The 19306-nt window shown below is 54.9% G+C and overlaps 7 protein-coding genes and 1 non-coding gene across 8 annotated transcripts; 6 read left to right on the forward strand and 2 right to left on the reverse strand.

Moving 5' to 3' along the window:
• The first annotated feature begins 277 nt into the window (after positions 1-277).
• On the forward strand, positions 278-2870 carry L226DRAFT_539448 (uncharacterized protein). Its single transcript, XM_067681684.1, has 8 exons — positions 278-620; positions 672-728; positions 782-952; positions 1012-1121; positions 1171-1824; positions 1878-2203; positions 2274-2292; positions 2363-2870. The coding sequence occupies exons 1-8, from the start codon at positions 354-356 to the stop codon at positions 2616-2618; spliced, it is 1860 nt and encodes a 619-aa protein (XP_067530378.1). The 5' UTR covers positions 278-353; the 3' UTR covers positions 2619-2870.
• A 1211-nt stretch (positions 2871-4081) lies between these two features.
• Positions 4082-6260, forward strand: L226DRAFT_547999 (laccase; the record flags this gene model as incomplete). Its single annotated transcript, XM_067682549.1, has 12 exons — positions 4082-4198; positions 4256-4324; positions 4402-4636; positions 4689-4752; positions 4804-4896; positions 4961-5117; positions 5179-5385; positions 5445-5501; positions 5569-5784; positions 5843-5959; positions 6015-6132; positions 6220-6260. 12 exons carry the CDS (start codon positions 4082-4084, stop codon positions 6258-6260), a joined length of 1491 nt encoding a protein of 496 aa, XP_067530379.1.
• A 26-nt stretch (positions 6261-6286) lies between these two features.
• Positions 6287-6366, forward strand: L226DRAFT_t248. Its single transcript has one exon. It is a non-coding gene; the product is annotated as a tRNA-Leu (tRNA).
• A 3238-nt stretch (positions 6367-9604) lies between these two features.
• On the forward strand, positions 9605-10956 carry L226DRAFT_548000 (thioredoxin-like protein; the record flags this gene model as incomplete). The annotated part of the gene is made up of 5 exons (XM_067682550.1): positions 9605-9753; positions 10383-10505; positions 10565-10679; positions 10745-10845; positions 10899-10956. 5 exons carry the CDS (start codon positions 9605-9607, stop codon positions 10954-10956), a joined length of 546 nt encoding a protein of 181 aa, XP_067530380.1.
• A 706-nt stretch (positions 10957-11662) lies between these two features.
• Positions 11663-12311, reverse strand: L226DRAFT_616577 (uncharacterized protein; the record flags this gene model as incomplete). Its single annotated transcript, XM_067686925.1, has 3 exons — positions 12038-12311; positions 11865-11981; positions 11663-11809 (listed from the first exon to the last, which is right to left on the reverse strand). Exons 1-3 carry the CDS (start codon positions 12284-12286, stop codon positions 11663-11665), a joined length of 513 nt encoding a protein of 170 aa, XP_067530381.1. The 5' UTR covers positions 12287-12311.
• Positions 12312-12746: 435 nt separating this feature from the next.
• On the forward strand, positions 12747-13645 carry L226DRAFT_539450 (uncharacterized protein). Its single transcript, XM_067681685.1, has 3 exons — positions 12747-13293; positions 13354-13426; positions 13486-13645. Exon 1 carries the CDS (start codon positions 12841-12843, stop codon positions 13273-13275), a length of 435 nt encoding a protein of 144 aa, XP_067530382.1. The 5' UTR covers positions 12747-12840; the 3' UTR covers positions 13276-13293; positions 13354-13426; positions 13486-13645.
• On the reverse strand, positions 13571-15988 carry L226DRAFT_471227 (P-loop containing nucleoside triphosphate hydrolase protein; the record flags this gene model as incomplete). The annotated part of the gene is made up of 8 exons (XM_067676364.1): positions 13571-13968; positions 14071-14503; positions 14562-14650; positions 14710-14889; positions 14945-15105; positions 15158-15355; positions 15405-15509; positions 15582-15988. The coding sequence occupies 8 exons, from the start codon at positions 15986-15988 to the stop codon at positions 13571-13573; spliced, it is 1971 nt and encodes a 656-aa protein (XP_067530383.1).
• Positions 15989-16967: 979 nt separating this feature from the next.
• L226DRAFT_563145 (uncharacterized protein) lies at positions 16968-18132 on the forward strand (the record flags this gene model as incomplete). Its single annotated transcript, XM_067683541.1, has 5 exons — positions 16968-17096; positions 17163-17495; positions 17547-17736; positions 17792-17975; positions 18027-18132. 5 exons carry the CDS (start codon positions 16968-16970, stop codon positions 18130-18132), a joined length of 942 nt encoding a protein of 313 aa, XP_067530384.1.
• Positions 18133-19306: the final 1174 nt, after the last annotated feature.

Raw genomic sequence — 19306 nt, forward strand, 5'->3', positions numbered from 1 at the left:
TCTTAGCTGGGAGCATCTGTTGTTGTTCGCAAGATCATCCGGAGCAGTGCGGGCGGTCGTGATGACCAGTGAATGAGGTTCGGTCGTAAATTTTTTCGACGAGCGCATGTTGCGAGCGAATTCTCAGAGGCACATGCGATGCTGATGTCTGAACCTTGAGAGGAAACCACTCGAAGAGCCCGGGCTGCACCTGGGTCGGAGCCACGTGGAGTATCACATGCAGGCGCCCGGGGTATAGAAAAGAAAGAGAGTTCGAGCGGCTGTGCAACGCCAGTGACGTTTGCCTCTGAACTCTGAGTCTCTTCTGCTTCATCCACCACCTCCTTCTCCCTTTCTTCTCCGTACTCCCCGCCATGCAGGCTGCGCACAAACGTCTCGCAGTCAACGGACATGGGGTCTCACCGGAGACACCAGCGTCGTACTACTACGGCGAGGATGCCGACATGCAGCCCCCAGCGCTTGAAGAAGTTGGGGAGAAGCTGAAGCGTGTCGGTACCGTCGAGGAGGCTGTTCACCGCGTCGCTGACCTCGTCGCTCGCGAGGCTACAGAGCGCAAGCAGATGATAGGCGGCATCGACAACTTTTGGTTGATGCTGCAAGACGTGACGGACTTTAACGCAGTATGTCTTATGGTGGCGTTGTATGACGTCGGTACTAACCTGTTTTGTTAGGCATGCACGTCGGTGTTCATCATGCGCGAGCAGGTGTCGGTCGAGACTATGGCTGAGGTACATATGCTTCCACAGTTCTCATAGTCTCGGCTGAGCTCACACGTTTCTAGCAATGCATAAGACAAGCCGAGAAGTTCCCCAGATACCGACAGAAGCTGGAATCTGTGGGGCGACTCCTGCATGGTGCAACCTTCGTAGATGACCCGGATTACAACATCATGAATCACATACACGTCCGTCGGCTCCCTGAACCCGCTGGTAAGAAGGAACTAGAGGCGTTGGTTAGTCGACCCAGTGCTCTTCAAACGACGCATGCAACTGACGACATCTCGCTATCAAGGTAGGCGAGTTCATCGCAGAAGAGTGGGATCTTTCGAGACCCCTCTGGGATACTATCATCGTTGAAAACTACCACGACGAGGACGGTGTATGTGCAGTCATCGCTAAGGGGTGGGTGAACTCGCGGTGGATTTAGGCGACGACTGACATAGTCTGGCAGCCACCACACACTCTCCGACGGCCAAGGCTTCGTTATCAGCCAACTCTTCCTGACGTCATATTACGACGACCTCGCGCAGATGATGGATGGCGCAGCCGACAAGCTCAGCAAAGCGAAGCGCGGTCAACTCCTTCCCTCCGAGTACAGCAAGTCGCTCAAACCCCTCGATCCTTATTCCGCCAACCACCCATTGGCTCCGCTCCTTCATGTCATTCTGGCCCTACTCTTCTGGCTTCTATATGTCTTCCAAACCTTCCTCTCTGTCTTCTTGAGCACATATCAGGCACTTCGCATGGTGTCGACCGTCCTCTTCACGTTCTGGCGTGTAGAGATGGTCACCGCAGATCAATCTAGCAAACGGACGCCACTCAGGGAGTTCTCAAGCTCCAAGACATTCAGCCTTCAGGATGTGAAGCATTGCCAGCAAGCGTTCTCTGGACCTAGACCAGGCTATGCTGTGGCGGGCGTGCCCAAGGACAAGCGACGGAACGTCAAGAGCAAGATCGGACACGTCACGTTGAACGACGTCGTCTGCTCTGTTATGGCCGATGTCGTTGGGAACATCGTCGCGTCGAAGCCAGCGCCGACAACCACCTGGGGCAAAATACGCCATACTGCGAACAAGATCCTCCCCACACCCATAGGTTTCTTTATGTACGTTTAGCCAACCTGTCGGTACGCGTATGAGCTGACATCCAGTGTCACAGCCCGATCAGTATCCGCCAGCCCGGCGACTGGTCTATGCGTAACCTCTCCACCGGGTCTGACGTCTTTCTGAAGCCTGCGCCCACGCTCAGCAACGATATCTCCATCCGCGAGATCCACGAGCACATCCACAAGTGCCGTCGCGAGCTGTCGCTGTTCAAACACAGCGGGTGGCCGAAGTTCTGCTTCCACGTGATGCAGCTCACCGGGCAGGCCCCGATCTTGTTCCCGTTGTCGTGGTTCCCCAAGTCGAAGGAGAACAACCCACTGGTGAAGTTCATGAGGAAATTCGTTGTGAAGCCCTTTTCGGACGCGTGTCTGCAATCATGTGAGTTCGGAACCCTTTGGAATCAGTCGTGTGCGCGAGGGATCTCCATGCTGACTCATCTTCTTCGCAGTCACTGCAATCCTAACAAAGTACGAGCGTTCTCATCCCTCCACACGTCGTCTTGCGTTCACTTTCTGACATTACTGTCCTGTTCTGCAGCGTCCCGGGCCCGTCGAAGAAGCCGATCACCATGCACGGTGTCGAGGTGGCCAAGTGGACCGCCATCCCGCCTCAGGGTGGAACAGGCACCATCGGCATCGGCATCATGTCGTACGCGGGCGGGATCTCCATTGGTGTCTCCGCCGACCGGGTCCCCGGCTCACAGGGCGTCGCGCGGAGGGTATGCGAGGAATTTGAGCGGCGCTTCGAGCTGTACGTCGCGCGCGCGAAGGAGGTGCTCGACCACCAGGACTAGAGCGCCTGAAATTTTGGAGACACACGCAGGTCATGGTGAAGGTGCGAGCTATGAACACGCGATCATACAGGACGCAAAGACATCTGTCTCCAGTCCGATTGAAATATATCCTACTCACTCTCTTTGTTTGCGACTCGTGTCAGCTATAGGACTCGGCCAAGCCACCTTCATACCACTCGATGGCTTGTAATTTGTATACCAGCTGTATCGCATAATACCATGTTGTGCATCATAGCCCCTTCCTGAAGAGTCAATTCGGGCGATCAGAGACTACGTGCAAGACTCACTACGCGCAGATAGCCGCCCGGAAGGTATGTGCCCTTACTGAGCAGACGGCTCCCGCATCGAGTCTCCTTACGGCCTCTCACACGCTCGAAACGCCTGAAGAGGTGATGACTGAGCGGCGAGGCATATGTGGTCGGGTTGGTCAGCCCCATAGGACGGACGGCGGTGAGTCTCGTTCCGTCCTGTGCACCCTTGTATTGGCCAGCTGACAGTGACAACTAGGCGACGACTCCGATACGACCTGTGCCAATTGTGTAGCCAGCTGTGTGTAGCTACAGGCGCGGTAGAACCACATTCCCGTACTGAACGCCGGGGGCCAACTTGCTGACCACGCGGACTGTCGCCGACGCCTGCCTTCCACACGCCCCGATCGACCAGTTACTCATGCTTCCCGGCTCCCTCTTAATTGAAATACTACTCTGGACTTGCACCGCCGCACGTCGTCCAGTGCACCCCGGAGATATTTTTGGAGAGGGTGACTACCCTGTGCGGAAGGACAGACCGCCAAAATACCTCGGCGAACTTTATAAAGGTGGTGGAATCGCACGATGGACGGTATTCGGATGCGCAGGTACGTAACCTGAACCGTACACATCTGTCAGAAGGCCGCAGACGATTTGGATACAAGATTGGTTTTAGGTGCTATTCCGGGGAGGCGTCTCGGACAGCGCCGCGAAGACCAGCCGCTGGTGTAGGTTGGTTAGGTCGCGATGTTGGTGAGTGTGTCGCTGTTCAGTCTCTCCATTTCTCGGTACTTACTTCCGGTTTCTTCAGCCTGGCGCACTCTCATGAGGAGTGTTAAGTACGCCATGATGCTGATGCGTGTTTCCGATGAGCATATCATTTCGTTGATTAGTGTAGACAGTGGCGGTTGGGCGAGTCTCAGAATATCCTGCTGGCCTGACATGACCGCTCTCGGTGGCTAGAGTCACCCTAGTCCCAGCAGCAGACGCCTCCTACGGGGCCCGTTGTACAAGGACGCCGATGTAGCCGATATTTTAAGAGACTGAAGGCAAGTATAAAGGCCAGAGAAGAGCAGGCCCAAATCCACACCTCTCAACCCTTCAACGTCGAGGTACCATATACAGACAGCTGTGCACGAAATAGCGACATCTGCCACAATGAGACTCAGCACCCTCGCATTCTTCACCACGGTTGCTACGGTGGTCTCCCGAACCATGGCTGCCGGACCTACTGCTGCCCTCACTATCCTCGACGCTGCCGCGACCCCGGACGGGTACGTCCGCCAGGCCGTGTTGCCTAACGGGACGTTTCCGGGGCCGCTCATCACGTTGGTACTCCAGCTCTATTGACCTCCTGAACCGTCAGAAACTCAATGTTGGTGGTCCCAGGGCGACAACTTTCAGATCAACGTTGTCGACGAGATGACGAACGAGACCATGCTCAACTCCACCACCGTCGTGCGTACTCGCCGTCCCTCATGTTCCGCCAGTGGCATGATAACTCACTGACTTCGCACATGTTCCCGCTTCGGCAGCACTGGCATGGGATCTTCCAGCACGGAACGGCGTGGGCGGACGGTACCGCGTTCGTCACGCAGTGTCCCATTCAACCTTTCAACGCGTTCCTGTACAACTTCACCGCCGTTGGACAAGCAGGGACGTTCTGGTATCACAGCCACTACATGACCCAGTACTGCGACGGTCTGCGCGGACCGTTCGTCATCTATGACCCCGAGGACCCATACCTCGGCATGTATGATGTCGATGACGGTACGTAGCCAGTACGGTCACTATACCACGGTGATAGCTGATCGTGATGCAGAGTCGACGGTCATCACCCTGGCTGACTGGCTTCATACAGCTGCCCAGCTGGGCCCTCGGTTCCCGTACGTGCATAGTTTGGGTTTGATGCCGTTGTGGCTAACACATCAGTGCAGCACTCCGGACTCTACGTTGATCAACGGTGCGGGACGCTATTTCGGTCGCCCGGAGTGGCCGTTGTCCGTCATCACTGTCGAACAAGGGAAGAGGTATGTGCCGCTCGTTGTGGATGGCATTGGGGCAGGTAACTGAGGTCGCTCGCATGCACCGCAGATATCGCTTCCGCTTGCTCAACATCGCATGCGAACCGAACTACAACTTCACGATCGACGAGCATAACATGACGATCATCGAGGCGGACGGCGAGTATACCGAACCGCTATCCGTCGACTTCATACAGATCTTCGCTGCCCAGCGGTACTCCTTCGTCGTATGTGTTTTATCCATGGCTCGTTCAATTTGTGAGCTGACGGCTACTATGACCCGTGCAGCTCAATGCGACGCAGCCTGTGGATAATTATTGGATTCGGGCAAACCCAAGCGTGGCTCTGGCCAACGGGACAGGGTTCGCTGGAGGCCTCAACTCGGCGATCCTCCGTTATATCGGAGCGCCAGACACGGATCCTACCACGAACCAGACTCCGAGCGTGGTCCCTCTGGTTGAGTCGAACCTGCACGCACTAGTCGACCCGGCTGCTGTGAGTCCCTGAACGTGAGCAGCTTTCCCTGGCAGGGAGCTGATACATTGTCACTTCAGCCCGGACAGCCGTTCCCCGGTGGCGCTGACGTGAACCTCAATTTGGACTTTACCTTTGTACGTTGTCGGTGTATCTGTTTGTCATCGCCAGCACTCTAAAACGCTCTGACAATGGTACCCACAGAACACGACGGAACAGCTCTTCTATGCGAACGGCGTCTCTTACGTCTCCCCAGGCGTCCCGGTTCTTTTGCAGATCCTCACCGGCACACCTGGCGCTATGAACTTGATGCCGGCGGGCAGCATCTACTACCTCCCGCCCAACAAGTCCATAGAGATAACCATGCCTGCGTTGCCTCTGGCGGATCCGGGCCATCCTCATCCATTGCATCTCCACGGCGTAGGTTTCCATGAGAGACTCTGCTCGTTTTCCGTTCACTCATCCAGCGCTGTTCTAGCACTCGTTCTCGGTTGTTCGCAGCGCAGGTCAGACGATCCCGAACTATGTCAACCCGGTCCGCCGCGACACGGTCAGCATCGGTAATGACGGGGACAATGTCACCATAAGATTTACTGTGAGTATCCTCAGCCTCTTCGCAGAGATGTATGCTCAATTTATGTCGCTCCCAGACCGACAACCCTGGCCCGTGGTTCCTCCACTGCCACATCGACTGGCATCTCGAGACGGGGATGGCGGTCGTCATGGCGGAGGACGTGCTCAATATTCCGCTTGATGTGGTTCCTCCTCGTAAGTTGCAGAGTTTGTTCCCCGTGCAACTGTGTCTGACAACAGTGTGGCGTCTGGGAACAGCTTCTTGGTCTGCACTTTGTCCAGCTGCAAGTTCTGCCAGCGCTGGTGGTAAGCGAATTGATTGAGAGTTATACAGGGCTCCATGTTGCATGGTGAGATGGCCGAGCGGTCTAAGGCGCCAGACTAAGGATCTGGTCCGAAAGGGCGTGGGTTCGAATCCCACTCTCATCATGTCTTTTTGTGTATTGTTTGGTATTCGAGCTTGGACATCCTCTTCATTGCAATATGTTCTCCTGATGCACGTCTCGCTCGATTCTGCCGATGACAAAACCAAGACAAGATCGTATTCAGAAAGGATCTCTCGCACTCCTTTCGTCACTTGATATGGTTCATGGCCCTGGGAGCTGAGTCTCTCAGGGCCAATATCCTGCTACGACTTTCTCAAGACCCATCGTCTCGAATCCACGAGCCGCGTCATCCTCTCGTGGTTTCAATCACCATAACAAAGGAACGAGACAAAGGGCTTTAGCAATTCCGGTGTGTTCTCATCATGATGTTATATATCAGGCTGAGCATGTGGAAGCCTGACTCGCACACCCCACAGTCCAGGATACGCCACTGCTCAGCCGTCATGGACAAGATACCAGAAGATACTTGGCTGGACATTTTCACTCATGCTCGTCCCTCCGCAGACCCTGACTGGACAAAACCAGCTGCCTCTGTCTACAGCTGGATCACGATCACCCATGTCTGCCGTCAGTGGCGCGAGGTCATGCTCGCGGCGCCCTTTATGTGGGATCATCTGCTCATGGGTGAATCATGCAACCCTACTATTAACGCGGCCGCTGCAGCGTTCCTCGAGCGTTCCGGCGAGACACCTCTTCACCTCTCCCTCATCGTTGGGCCCATGTCCCAGAGCGAGAGAGGCGCTTTACGCCTCGATGAGCTCCTCCAGCAGGCTATCCCGCGCACTACCAACCTGTCCATCTGCCTCCGGCGCGAGACGGAACTTGAACCGCTCTGGTCCAAGTTGCGTATTTCTGCGCCACTACTCTCTGACTTCTTTGTCCTCAACACAGCGGCGTACACATTCCCTGGCCACTTTGGGCCTATCGTCCTCTCGCCATTCCCCCCAGACCATATCATACCCAGGTCGTTGTTGTTCAATGACCAAACACCGTCGCTGCACATTATCCGTCTCACGCACATCTACAATCCCCTTCCCACGACCATAGTGGGCCCTGGAGTCAAGCGCCTGGAGTTGAAAGGATACGACAAGCATGACCTCGGCAGTGTCCCGATCAGTCTCCTGCAGGGCGTCGCCGTGCACCTTACCGAGCTAGTCCTGTTGTCTGCCGCCGATTACGACGTCACGTACCCCAGTCTGAGTCCATCTGACCCCAAGGTCGACTTTCCTGCCCTCGAGAACCTTGTCGTGTATGGCACTATCAATTGTATCCCGGCCATCCTCAACTGGATGTCCTTCCCCACCACGACCACCGTGCGCATCCGCATCATCTATCCCCCCAGAGGCGGTATCGTATATGAGCCCTCTGCGGAAGCCGCGCAGCCCGATCAAGACGCTCTCATAGAGGCTCTCGTATCCCTCTTCCCCGCCTCGAGCCCAGCCTTAGCCGTAATCATCGCAGACGGCCATGAATCGGGATGCCGGTTCTGGAACTACATCGGATGGAACACCGATGCACCGGAGGGGGGCCCTCCGACCCCGCGACTCACCCTCATCAACGCGCCCCAGCGCATGGATATCCCGGCGTTCATGTGCAGACTCCCGCTCGCCGAGTGCGAGGTGTTCCAGATCTCCTCGGACAAGCCGGTCGATGCGACCAAGTTCATCCCTGCCGTGCGCAACATGGAGCGCGTGTGGACGTGCGAGATCGCTGGGAACGGTGCTGTCGCGTGCTTTGCGCAGCTCATGGCAGAGCACGATGGCCGCTTTTTGCTTCCCGCGTTGCGGCAGGTGGACTTCTTCTGGGCAGAGTTCGCCTCGGGGAGGTCGAACCCATTTGAAGTGTTCGCGGATGCCGTGGCGACGCGCGCTGAACGCAAGGCTTCCGTTCTGGAGGAAGTGTGGTTCAGCCACTGCGAGGGGTTCAAGCCTATGATCAACTCCTTGCAAAAGGTTGTAGGCACGGTGGGCATTGACAGGCCGGGCTTGTAATCTGGTAACTCTTTGAACTCTCTGTGATCTCTTGACAGGTGAATAGATGAGTGTGCTCGAGTGTACGATACGTGACGTTCTAAGTCCTTTGTCTCAACGCGATGTCGTGTTCCAACCATGTATGTATGACAATTCGAAGAGCAACTCCCCTGTGTTCTCATTCAGTTTGGCTCGGTAAAGATGAATAGGAGGTACCCTTCGATCTAGAGTATGACCCTGCACAGTCTAGTGAACCTGGAGAAGCGGCATAGGTGAGCGCCGGTGAGCACGCGAACTGAGTACAACTTCCAGGACTGACCCGCATGATGCCCGTGCTCAAAGCACACAAAGCTTGCGCATGCTTTATGCTGCGGTACTGAGGTGACTTGCGTGCTGCGGCACGGGGACGGACACGGAGAATGGGAGAACTGTCATGCAATGCTCCGCGGCGGTCGGCACCTCCTGCGAAGACGATGGCTCTTCATTGCTGCGCGCGGTAAGACAGCAGGACGCCAGAATAACCTGCATCTCACCAGATGAGTCGCGAATCATATGGTGGCTCAAGAGCTAAGACTTGACATACCGAATATCGCGATGGATCCCGGGCCAGGGCACTTGACGACGGCCGCAATCCAGGATAGCGACTCCGAGAACGGCCACAGTGTCGAGCTTGCAAGAGGTGCGCGCCCGAGGACACACTCTCAAGGCACTATGCGAGATGATTAGTCTAGATTCGCCTGACCGAGGATGTGCACAAGTCCGCACATGACGGACGGGCACGTTGATAAGCCAAGCACGTATACATCACGAACACCGACAACGGCGCTGGGCTTGGCGTGGTGACCAGAAAACCGAGTCGTTCCTGTTCTGCGCCAACGGACCAGCGCCCCGGATTCGTCGCTACCCGGGTGCGCAGGGCGACTGTACTCCGTGTGCGACTATCTCAAGCGGAACTCGCGGAGAGTGCACAGCGCTGTCCGAACACGAATCTTGCTCAACCGGAAGATGTGCGCTTTACGAGTCATCGCTGACCCGCTTGCTGTCTCTCGTCGTTGTAACCGTTCGGGTGGGTTCTCGTCGTGAGTCACTTCACCTGTCGTGCTTTGGAATCAAGCCCCGTGCACCAAGGAATTGGATCTACACTAATAGACGTTAGCAAATGGTGCTGATGTCAGGATGAACGTACGGAGAGCCACATCATAGCGTGGCATGAGCTGTCTTCGTGGTTATAAAGTGCACTCGAAATTTGTGCCAAGTCAGCATCCTCCCCAGAATCTCGCAGCAGTTCTGTATACATACTCACCTATCGACATGGTCCTCAAGCTCTACGGCTTCGCCAGGGTCACCTGCACCAAGCGCGTCCGCGTTGTCCTCGAGGAGCTCAATGTCCCGTACGAGTTCATCGTCGTGGATATCTTCAAGGGTGAGCACAAGGACGACGGCTTCAGAGAACACCACCCGTTCGGCCAGATCCCCTATATCGACGACGACGGCTTCCAGCTTTTTGAGAGCTGAGCAATATGCCGCTACATTGCGCTGAAGTACGGCGGGATCGGCAAGTGTTGGAGCAACAATCCTGGCGCACCGAGAGCGCCTACCACTATACCATCCACCGCTCATCTACCGTACTATGTGCTTGCTTACCTACTTTCATTTACGATCCCTTTACTTCCGTCTACCTTCCTGCTGCCCTCGTCGGACCTCTTTCCCTGCCCGATATGTGTCTGTTCGTCCAGTACGATGTCCCTACTCTAGCCGATATTATATTTCCCTTTTTCGGTATATTTAGCGCTCTCCGCTCGTTTTCCCGCCGTTCATTCTTTCCGCCTTTTCCGCTCACTTATACTCGCCCTCGCTCGCCTCCGATGCCCTCAGTCTTTGCTTCATCTCGAGCACGTCGACTGAGGGTATGTCACTGTCATTCTTTCTGTCTTATCCTAGTTACTGATGTTATTCTGATCTACCTAGCCCGCTGCGTCTGCTTACAGGTACAGAATAACATCTTAGTCTTTGCTTCATCTCGAGCACGTCGACTGAGGCCCGCTGCGTCTGCTTACAGATCGCCGCCATCGACAAGTTGCTCTCATAGCAAGCTCATCCCGGATCCCGCGGACATACAGCGTACCGCGCTCTTCGAGCAAGCGGCAAGCGTTGAAACGAGCAACTTCGACCCTGCCGTGTCGGGCCTGGCCTACGAGAACCTGTTCAAACCGTGAGTACACACACAGATCAAGGCGTGAGTCATTCTTACGCACAGGGGCTGCGATCCAGGTTCCTAGGCAAGGAGCCCGACCTTCACACCGTGGAGACTCTCCAGGCCGTCTTTGAAGCAAAGTTGCCCGGATACGAGGCGCTGCTCTCCAAGACCAAGTATGTCGCTGGAGATGTGAGTCCTTGTGCGAGAATACATGTCATAAGAACTGGACTTACCTTTCACCGCTTCTACTCCAGGAGATCACACTCGTCGACCTGTTCCACCTGTCGTATGGTGCTCTGCTGAAGGACCAAGGGTATGACTACCTTGAGTCCGAGAAGTATCCTAATGTCGCTCGGTAAGTCGCGGCTCTCACACAAATTGCACCAAATCGCTTACATTTTCTCGCAGGTGGTGGAAGGACATCTCTTCTCGCCCAACCTGGGTGAAAGTCGACGTGAAAGCTTGACCATAGATTGGGATCCAATTCCCCTACGAATCGGAAAGGATCAGCACTTAAATATATAACCCATACGGGTCCATGCCCCATACCCGCAATATCCACGAGTTCTTATGCGGACGCCGTGTATTTAGGAATGATGCAGCTTGCGTTGCATAGCTGCCGTCATCGGTCAAGCTGCCGTAGCGATCATACTTAACTGTGAGAGTCGCAGACAGCTCAGCACCGTCCCGCGCTTCACCGTCAGACCGTGCTGAAAACTTTCATCTTGTGCATACACAAACGCGGGAACTTGAGGACAAAAAATGATGCAGAGCGGCGCAGCGTCGACGTTCACGGTTCAAGGCAAGACGTGGCAAGGTGGCGGCGATGTTCATGAGGGTCCGGAAATGTCCGAGGAGGCGCTTGGCCCACCGCGCCCCTCAGCTCCTCCACTGGTTGTTCTTGGAACTTCTTGCACCATAATGATTCGCACGTACTTCGAGTCGGCCTTTCTATTATCTCACCTGAGGCTGACGACTATATGCGACGAAGATGATGATAAGTCTGGTCAGAAAACCTCGCGATTCCTGTCGATGTGGACGGCATTATGAGTGCCATCGTACTGGGGGCATGCGCAGGAGTCTGCTCCTGTTTGCATTGTGGAGGCAAGACTCGGATGCTTGATAACTGAGCTGATGATTCGACTAACAATACTTCTCGGGCTCACTATAGGCTACTCGCGTACCGCAGACTCGATATCCGCGTAATAGGCCCCGCGCCCGTCCGGTTCCTCAACATAATATAGAGCGACGAGGGTTAAGTTCTCGACATCCAGCACCCGCTTCGCGCCAATAGAAGGCTCGACGTCCTTCTCCCAACCCTGTATCGACAGTAAGTACTGATGCTCTTCGGACAGTTTGGCGATCGGTGCGTACATTCAGGGTCTCTTGACACTCCTTTGCCACCTCGATAGACAGCTGCCCGAGGCAGCGGCATCCATCGCACTGCAAGCGCTTGGATGCTTCTATCTCGGGCCTCGTATGTCCAGGCCACTGCGGATGTGGTGAGAATACTCGGATGGATAGATAGAGTACTAGCCACAACTCACAGTCACGTTCAGCTTTAAGATGAGGTGTGGCGAATCGAGGAGGCGTTGAACAGGGTCGTCGTAATTGGCTATCCGGTCGCGCAACCGTTCGCTTGGGCACGTCAAGAGTTGGCTGAGGGGCAGTCCAGCAGCTTTAGGCTGTCCAAGAAGCACTGCCCGGTCGCTTGTGCGGCTTCGCGGGGCAAGTGCCTCGGTCCTCCGGGCGTGTCGCTCATGCTGAATGCTGTGGCTACGAGAACTGTTCGACATGAAGAGCGTAGATTTTCAGCGCGACAGAAATAGGAGGAGAGAGCTGGAGAAGGGACAGTTGTACGAAGTCGCGATGCATTCGCGAGCTAATATGTACTTCGCGGCCACACTGTCAAAGCGACCGTGCCCATAGCACTATCTGAGCCCTAGGACTGAGCGTTGGGTAACGGGCCCATAACTATTTATCTCGGCCACCGACGGGCTTCTGAGAAAGTCGCCTACAAGCAGGCCACAGACAGGAATGATCTAGAGTACGCCCATCCCACGTGGTTCACGAAGTCCTTAGAGCACTTACAAGCTTTCCCCCAGTCAAGAGTCTCAAATCAACCCACACAGGGCCTAATTACCCGAAACCGAAGACACAATGGCCGGTCAGGTGAAACACGTACGTAACACCGAGGCAACACTTTGACGTCTCAGCGGTCTTTTCTGCCCTTCAGTGCGCCTTTCGTTGTTGTATCTGACTTGCTCGTCTATTTCAGACACAACTTTACCGACTACACTGCAATGCCGCCGCCGGCCAAGCCGGCTCGTCATGGGTCAGCGTTTATCATATGGATGAACGGTATAAAACCATCTCCAGCGAAGGATCGGGTCTGCAGCTCCCCACCCACACAATCATGCTCTACTACGCCCACGTCGCCGCTGCTCTTTCAGTCTTCGCGCTCACGAGCGCCGCACCCCACTCTACCACAGCCGATGCAACGTTCCCCGCGTTCCTGCAGTTCTGCGAGAGTGCCGGGTGTACTTCGTGTCAATCCTTCGACCTGAGCACGGCTCCGATGAACACCTGCGTTGCACTCAGCTCTCCCGCTCCTACGACCCTGTCGTACAATATCAGCCAGCCAAGCGGCGAAGGCCTCCCATTCACCGTCTGGGTGGGACCGGCGGGCTGTAGCGTCTTCACCAGCGTTCGGGCTGTGAACGAGTGCTTCAACATCGAGCCGGGCGCTCGTCCGTTTGCGGACTACTTCCTCATTCCCAAGTAACTCTTTCCGATCGTCCCAGTATGTGAACTTTTCACGCTGTCGGTCCGAACATGCTGACAGACGTTCCATTCCCTACAGGTCACATGAACATGATCAATATCCGAAGCGAATGAGGCGTAAGTAAATCACTGAATTCTGCAACCGCGTCCAGGTTTGTACCTTCCCTCGATATCAGACTCGAACTCCTCGAACTCATCACTCATGTTCCAGTCGAAGTGATCGTTCAAGCCCCACCTGACCCCTTCATTCTCTTGTTCCTGCTTCAGTAACTCCTTCTCGTAGTATTCCTAGTATGCTATGCAATCAGATTGCCAAGAACGGTGATTAGATAGTAGATACCACCGCTCGGACATACCTTCCAACTCGCAGCTTCGTGAGAGATCCGTGAGATAAGGTTGTGTGCCGTTCCCTTCGTCATCTCTTCGACCTCCTCTATCAACCCCGGCGATGCCTTGCCATCCCTCTTACAGAGCGCGAGGTACTCAGGCAGTTGCGCATAGATGGTTGACTTCTGGGTATGCGAGGCAGGTTCCCAGCGCCACGCTGCAGCACGCAATAAGCGGTCATATTGGGTACCCATCCACTCGGCGGCACACTCATCGCAGTGTTGAATCGCTTCTCTGAGCGTAGAAGCCGTCAACAAATCTCTCGTTCTATGCTGATAGGGAGAATGCTGCGCGATATACTGGGTAGCTACATACCAGTTTGTGTCAGCATCGCAGAGCCAAAGATCGGTAGCACTACCAAGTAGCGTACCTCCATCATTAGTCTGAATGGGCGAGATGCTGAATGTACCCGTCCGAGCAGGAAAGGTCTCAAAAGTAGCTAAGCCAGATGGAGGTTCTCCGCAATCGGTTGAAGATGTCTCGAGTATATAGAAGCCGCGTCCTACTCCGCAATGGATCCAATTGTTCCAGCTTAGGGCTCGCAGCTGTGGATCGCCCGAGGCTTGATCCGGAACGTCGAACGGGTTGTTCTCATCGACGTATACGACTATCGGGATCTGCGCGGCATCGCGCAGTTCCTCGAGTCGCTTCTGCGTCTCCCTCATTGCCATCCCAAAAATCCAGTGATTGGGCGACTTGATGTGGTCATTCGCGGCGGGATCCCGGCCAAAGATTCTTGGAGCAGACAGCAGACCGGGAACGTGACTTCGGGAGTCCGCCAAGTCGATGATGAGACAGTCTTTCTTGCCGGTCTGAGGAGATTGCCGCATCCCGCGGCCCACCTGTTCCAGCTATGAGTGCGGTGTAACTTGGACTCGAATATCCAAGTATTGTTCTTACCATCTGACTCAATAGGACTGGAGACAGTGTTGGTCTTGCGATCACTACACAATCAATGTTAGGAATGTCTGTTCCCTCAGTAAAGACACCTAGAGATTGTATCAGCTAGCCGCTTCTACGTTCAGTCATCGCGGAAGTCAATACATACCGCAATTCACTAGGACAGGATACTTGCCGACCTTGAACTGTTCCACCAAGGCAGCACGTTGGCGTGCCGATGTGCGACCATCGACAGTACGTGCGTCTACTCCGGCCACACGGAACGCCTCAGCAACGGCGCGCATATGTTTGAGGCTAACACAGAAAATCAGGATAGACTTGCGATCGGCTGCATCATACAACCTTCAGCCGTGAATTTCATCAAATTCTATAGGACGGCTCACAAGCTTTCTCTCGGCATACACGGACGATCAGCTCGTTCATTGCGTTCGTATTGAGTGCCGAAGATAGGCTCTGTTCGAAGAAATCTCCAGTGCGTTTATTCACGCTAACTTGACCAAGGCCCATCTTCGCTTGGACTGTGAGGAAGCGCACATCGCAGAGCCTGAACGATCATGTGAGTTATACTCTCCAGCTGACAGAGCTCTCATACGAACCACTTCTTGTCAATCAGCTCCTGTATATCCAGGTGATAGGCAATGCCGTCAAACACAGAGGCGAGTGCTTGGCCATCATGGCGAGTGAACGTTGCCGTGAATCCAACGATCGGTACACGATTGGGTACAGCCGGGTAAAGGAACTTTGCATCTGGATGATCAATAGCAGAATTGAAGCGCGAGAGGATCCCCCGATACCTGGAGAATAGGTGAGTCACAGCCGGGAGTGAGTCGGCTACAGACATACGAAGGAGCCGCGGCATGATGAGCCTCATCGACGATGATGACCTTCATATGCTCCACACTGTATTTGTCCACCCTACGCGACAGCGAATTCACGGTGGCCACGGTGCTACCGATGTCCCGGGTGTATGTGAACTCGTCAATGGTGACAATAATCGACCAGGTTGCGTATGAGACTTACAGATCTGCTAGGCCAGATGCCTTCTGTTTGCCCTGGTCTACCTCGATCGTCCAATGTGGGAAGAGCTTCCGAGCTTGGTCTACCGTCTGCTTGGCAACTTCGATACTACCGACGACGACAAGGGATCTGGTAGCATCCGGTTGAGTAGCCGGTACCGGTAATCTTGCAATCAATGAGAGGAAGACGGCGGTCTTGCCGGAACCCGTAGGGAGAGAGACACCTATTCTCCTGGGATACTTTTCAAGTTCTTTGAGACATTCCTCCAGGCAGGACTCTTGATACGGCCTGAGAACGAAAGGCTGATCTCCAGGAGCGCTCGTGGAGGCATATCTCGGTAGAACGCCTAGTGTGATGAGTGTGCCCGACCGGGACAGTTGTCGAGGAGAAAGTCTACGGCGAGCCAACATGGAGGACGTTGGTTGTATACTGGAGCTTCGTGTTCTCGTTGCAGCTTTCAACGTGGCTTCAGCGCTTGCACACAGTTTAATAACCTCGAAGCGAGGGCGTGTGAAGAGTGACACCGTATATATAGGCTGGACACAAGCACTACGTAACACGAACATCAAACGCCATTAGCTAGTATGTAGGAGAATGGAACATACAGGGATAGCTATGGAGTTGGGTAGGAGGTGTGAAGATAGACAGAGGCCAGTGAGTGGGCAAGAGTCCAGAACATGGCGTACCAAGTCGAAATCGGGGACTGTTCTCGATCTTTCCTTGTGCTCGGTAGCGTCGACGGCTCATGTAAAGGCGATGGACGTCGAGGGTAGCGGGAGAATGGGAGGAGACGCGTCCGTGCGGTGCTCATCTGCGATGTGGTCCGAGTCGCTAGGCGCGTCGAAGTCAGCGGTACACGCGCAGAGGAGCTCTGTCCATAATCGTTTGTCGTTTCTCGGTCAGAGTAGGGATTTCTCGGTGTACTCTATCACTGACGCGGAAGGCGAAGGTAATGAGAGTGCTGCCCAGACGCGAGTATTGGTGACCTCCCACGCTATCCGTCTAGACAACCAGTGACGATCAACGGAACAACCACTACGTCAGCGCAAGGTTCAAGTAAGGTGACCAAACGCGTACCATCGTCGTCTACATCAGGAGAAAGGTCACATTCCGAGATCAAGGTGCAACTGGTTTCGAGTGCCATCGCAGCGGCCCGTACGCCCCAGTACCCGCAGGAAACGGTCATGCGCATCAGCCTTGGAGGGTCGTACGGCAGACTGAGAACAAAATGTTTGTGCTTCTACGCGCACCGGGAGAGGTCAGATGATACGTCACGTAACCCAGCAGAGTTGAAGCCGCACCGTGTGTAGTATATATACCAAGTAGGCCAACACCCCCCAAAGACTGCAGGAAACCCGTCCCACAGTATCTGATTGCTCAGCTCAGGCAATGATCGGTCGTCTGTTGAAAGCAGCAGCTTTATTCTCAGCGAGCATCATGCTCTCTGCCCTCGCCGCTGGCCCGTCACCCCAACAGATAAAAAATCTCGTCACATTCGGCGACTCCTACACGGACATCGTGAGCTTTACGCATCATTGTGAACCCTAGGGGCTCAATTGTACTCACCATACACCTTGCACCAAGAACCGACACGCCGACGGCGGTGTCATGTGGCCCGTCTTCGCCGCCGAAGAAGGCAACTTCACCCTATTCCCGTTCGCCATATCCGGCGCGACGTGTTCCTCCGTTTTCGCGAGCCAGCTCCCCGTGTACATGGAAGAGAAGGCGAACGGCTCGCTCATACTCGATCCCAACGAGACGATCTACACGCTCTGGATTGGCACGAACGACGTCGGCGTGCATGGGCTCCTGACGGGCCAGACGCCTAATGAGACCGTCGTCGATACCACTGCGTGTGCTGTGAACTGGGTGAAGGTCCTGTACGAGTCGGGCGCGAGGAACTTTATCTTCCAGAACGTCAGTTATGCGGGTAGTCTCAACAACCAGGAACGACCAAGTACTCACTAGAGTCAACAGATGGTCCCGCTCGAGACGACGCCGCTCTATGCGCGCGACTCGTACCCGAACAGATACTGGACCGCGCAGCGTAACACGACCGAATGGAACGTCTTCATCAAAGAGTTGACCGCATCCGGAAACGCGATCGCCGAGTTGATGCTACAGGTCCTCGCCCCAACCCTGCACGATGCACACATCGGTGAGTGCGAGAGCGAGATAGCTTTCGTCGAGTTGCACTTACGAGATCCCTGCAGGTCTGTTCGACTCGCACTCCCTCTTCGCAGACATATTCGCCCGTCCCCAACTGTATCTCAACGGCACGGCGCCGCTGAACGTGACGGGCGCAGTGCATGCTTGTGTCTTCGAGCTGAATGAGAGCACCACCGATCCTGGGGTGTGCACCGACGCGGTCGGAACAGACCAAGATAGCTTCCTCTGGTGAGTGATGGTGTTGATGGATGTGTCGTTCGGGTTGCTGACAGGGCGTAGGTACGACGAGCTCCACCCCTCGGTCCAGGCTGAGAGGGTCGTGGCGAAGGCGATCTCGGACGTCATCCATCGGAAGACGGAGCAATGGATAACATGGCTCTCATGAACGACGTCGTGAAATTTGCTAGTCAAAAAAGTTGTTTGGTCTATGGTCGTGACGTCAGAACCTTGTAGCCGCACTGTGCAAACAGATCTACCTTGTCACGACGATGTGTGTATTCACTCTATCTGTGGACACCCCAACGCGACCAATGTGTCCCTAGTGAGAGCACTGTTCTTCTTTGAACTAGTGCCTTCGCGTGAGTCGATAGATACAAATAGACAAGACCGTACGCTGCTGTGGAGCATTCCTACAAGACTTCCGATATTATTTGAGACCTGGATTGTAGTGACACGTAAGTATCACCAAACGCACGTACAGGTCCACAGAGATGAGGCATACCTGGGAAGGCTGTGTTGCACAATGGAACCGACGACGTCCAAGTTGTAAGTTCATGCGACCAAAGTTATGCCAACCGCGAGAGCGCAGCGGCGACGGCACGGTGTCTGCGAGTACGCGATATAGACTTTGAACAGCACTGAAGCACTGAAGCGTGCAGTGCACCCGCACCTCCGATCGGAACGATGTGTAGGAGTACGTTGCATACAGGCTAGATACCATTCTACGAGCCGCAGGTGGAGGATGAACGATGGCACATCGGTGTTGGAGAGAGAATGGCACGTACCGGCGCTGAACCCGACTCCCGACGGCGAGAAGGCGGTATCGATGAGAGTCCGAGTGGAAGGTGCATGCAGTCAGGGAGTCGCGAAGCTCGTGGTGAAAAGCTCATTGTTGCTGCTTGGGTCAAGGGGCCGGTGAAGGAAGAGCACCTGCGGCTCCATGTACTCGTGTACAGGGAAGCCGGGGAGGTGGTGAGTAAGCCATCCACGCTAGCAGAAGTGCAACGTCAGTACGTGCAAGTGCACTCAGGCTGTAGTTTACGCACCAGTGACGACTTATCCATGATGATGAATCCCTTCTGCGTATATCCCGCTTGCAAACAGAGCAAGCAAAACAAGCCTTCAGCGAGTCACGAACACGCGTGACGTCAGCACGCGCTCCGTGACACAACGCGTCCTTCCAACTTCCGTCAGAAGGCAAAGGCGAAACCTCGGGACCACGCGCAACAACACCCCAACGCCCTTTTAAACGGTCCGTGAATCATGACGGGATGGTCATGCGCGATGCTCCTAAGGCGGACAGAGAACGACGGGCTCATTTCGCGCTTCTGCGGGCACCC

The sequence above is a fragment of the Lentinus tigrinus genome (genome assembly GCF_003813185.1).
Source record: "Lentinus tigrinus ALCF2SS1-7 unplaced genomic scaffold L226scaffold_43, whole genome shotgun sequence".
Classification (NCBI taxonomy): Eukaryota; Fungi; Basidiomycota; class Agaricomycetes; order Polyporales; family Polyporaceae; genus Lentinus; species Lentinus tigrinus.

Excerpts from the sequence above, each read along its gene's own strand:
- L226DRAFT_539448 (XM_067681684.1), top strand. The coding sequence starts at position 354 with ATGCAGGCTGCGCACAAACGTCTCGCAGTCAACGGACATGGGGTCTCA. Across the intron at positions 1,122-1,170 it reads TGTGCAGTCATCGCTAAGGG|CCACCACACACTCTCCGACG; the intron begins GTGGGTGAACTC and ends ATAGTCTGGCAG. Across the intron at positions 1,825-1,877 it reads ACACCCATAGGTTTCTTTAT|CCCGATCAGTATCCGCCAGC; the intron begins GTACGTTTAGCC and ends CCAGTGTCACAG.
- L226DRAFT_539450 (XM_067681685.1), top strand. The coding sequence starts at position 12,841 with ATGGATGAACGGTATAAAACCATCTCCAGCGAAGGATCGGGTCTGCAG.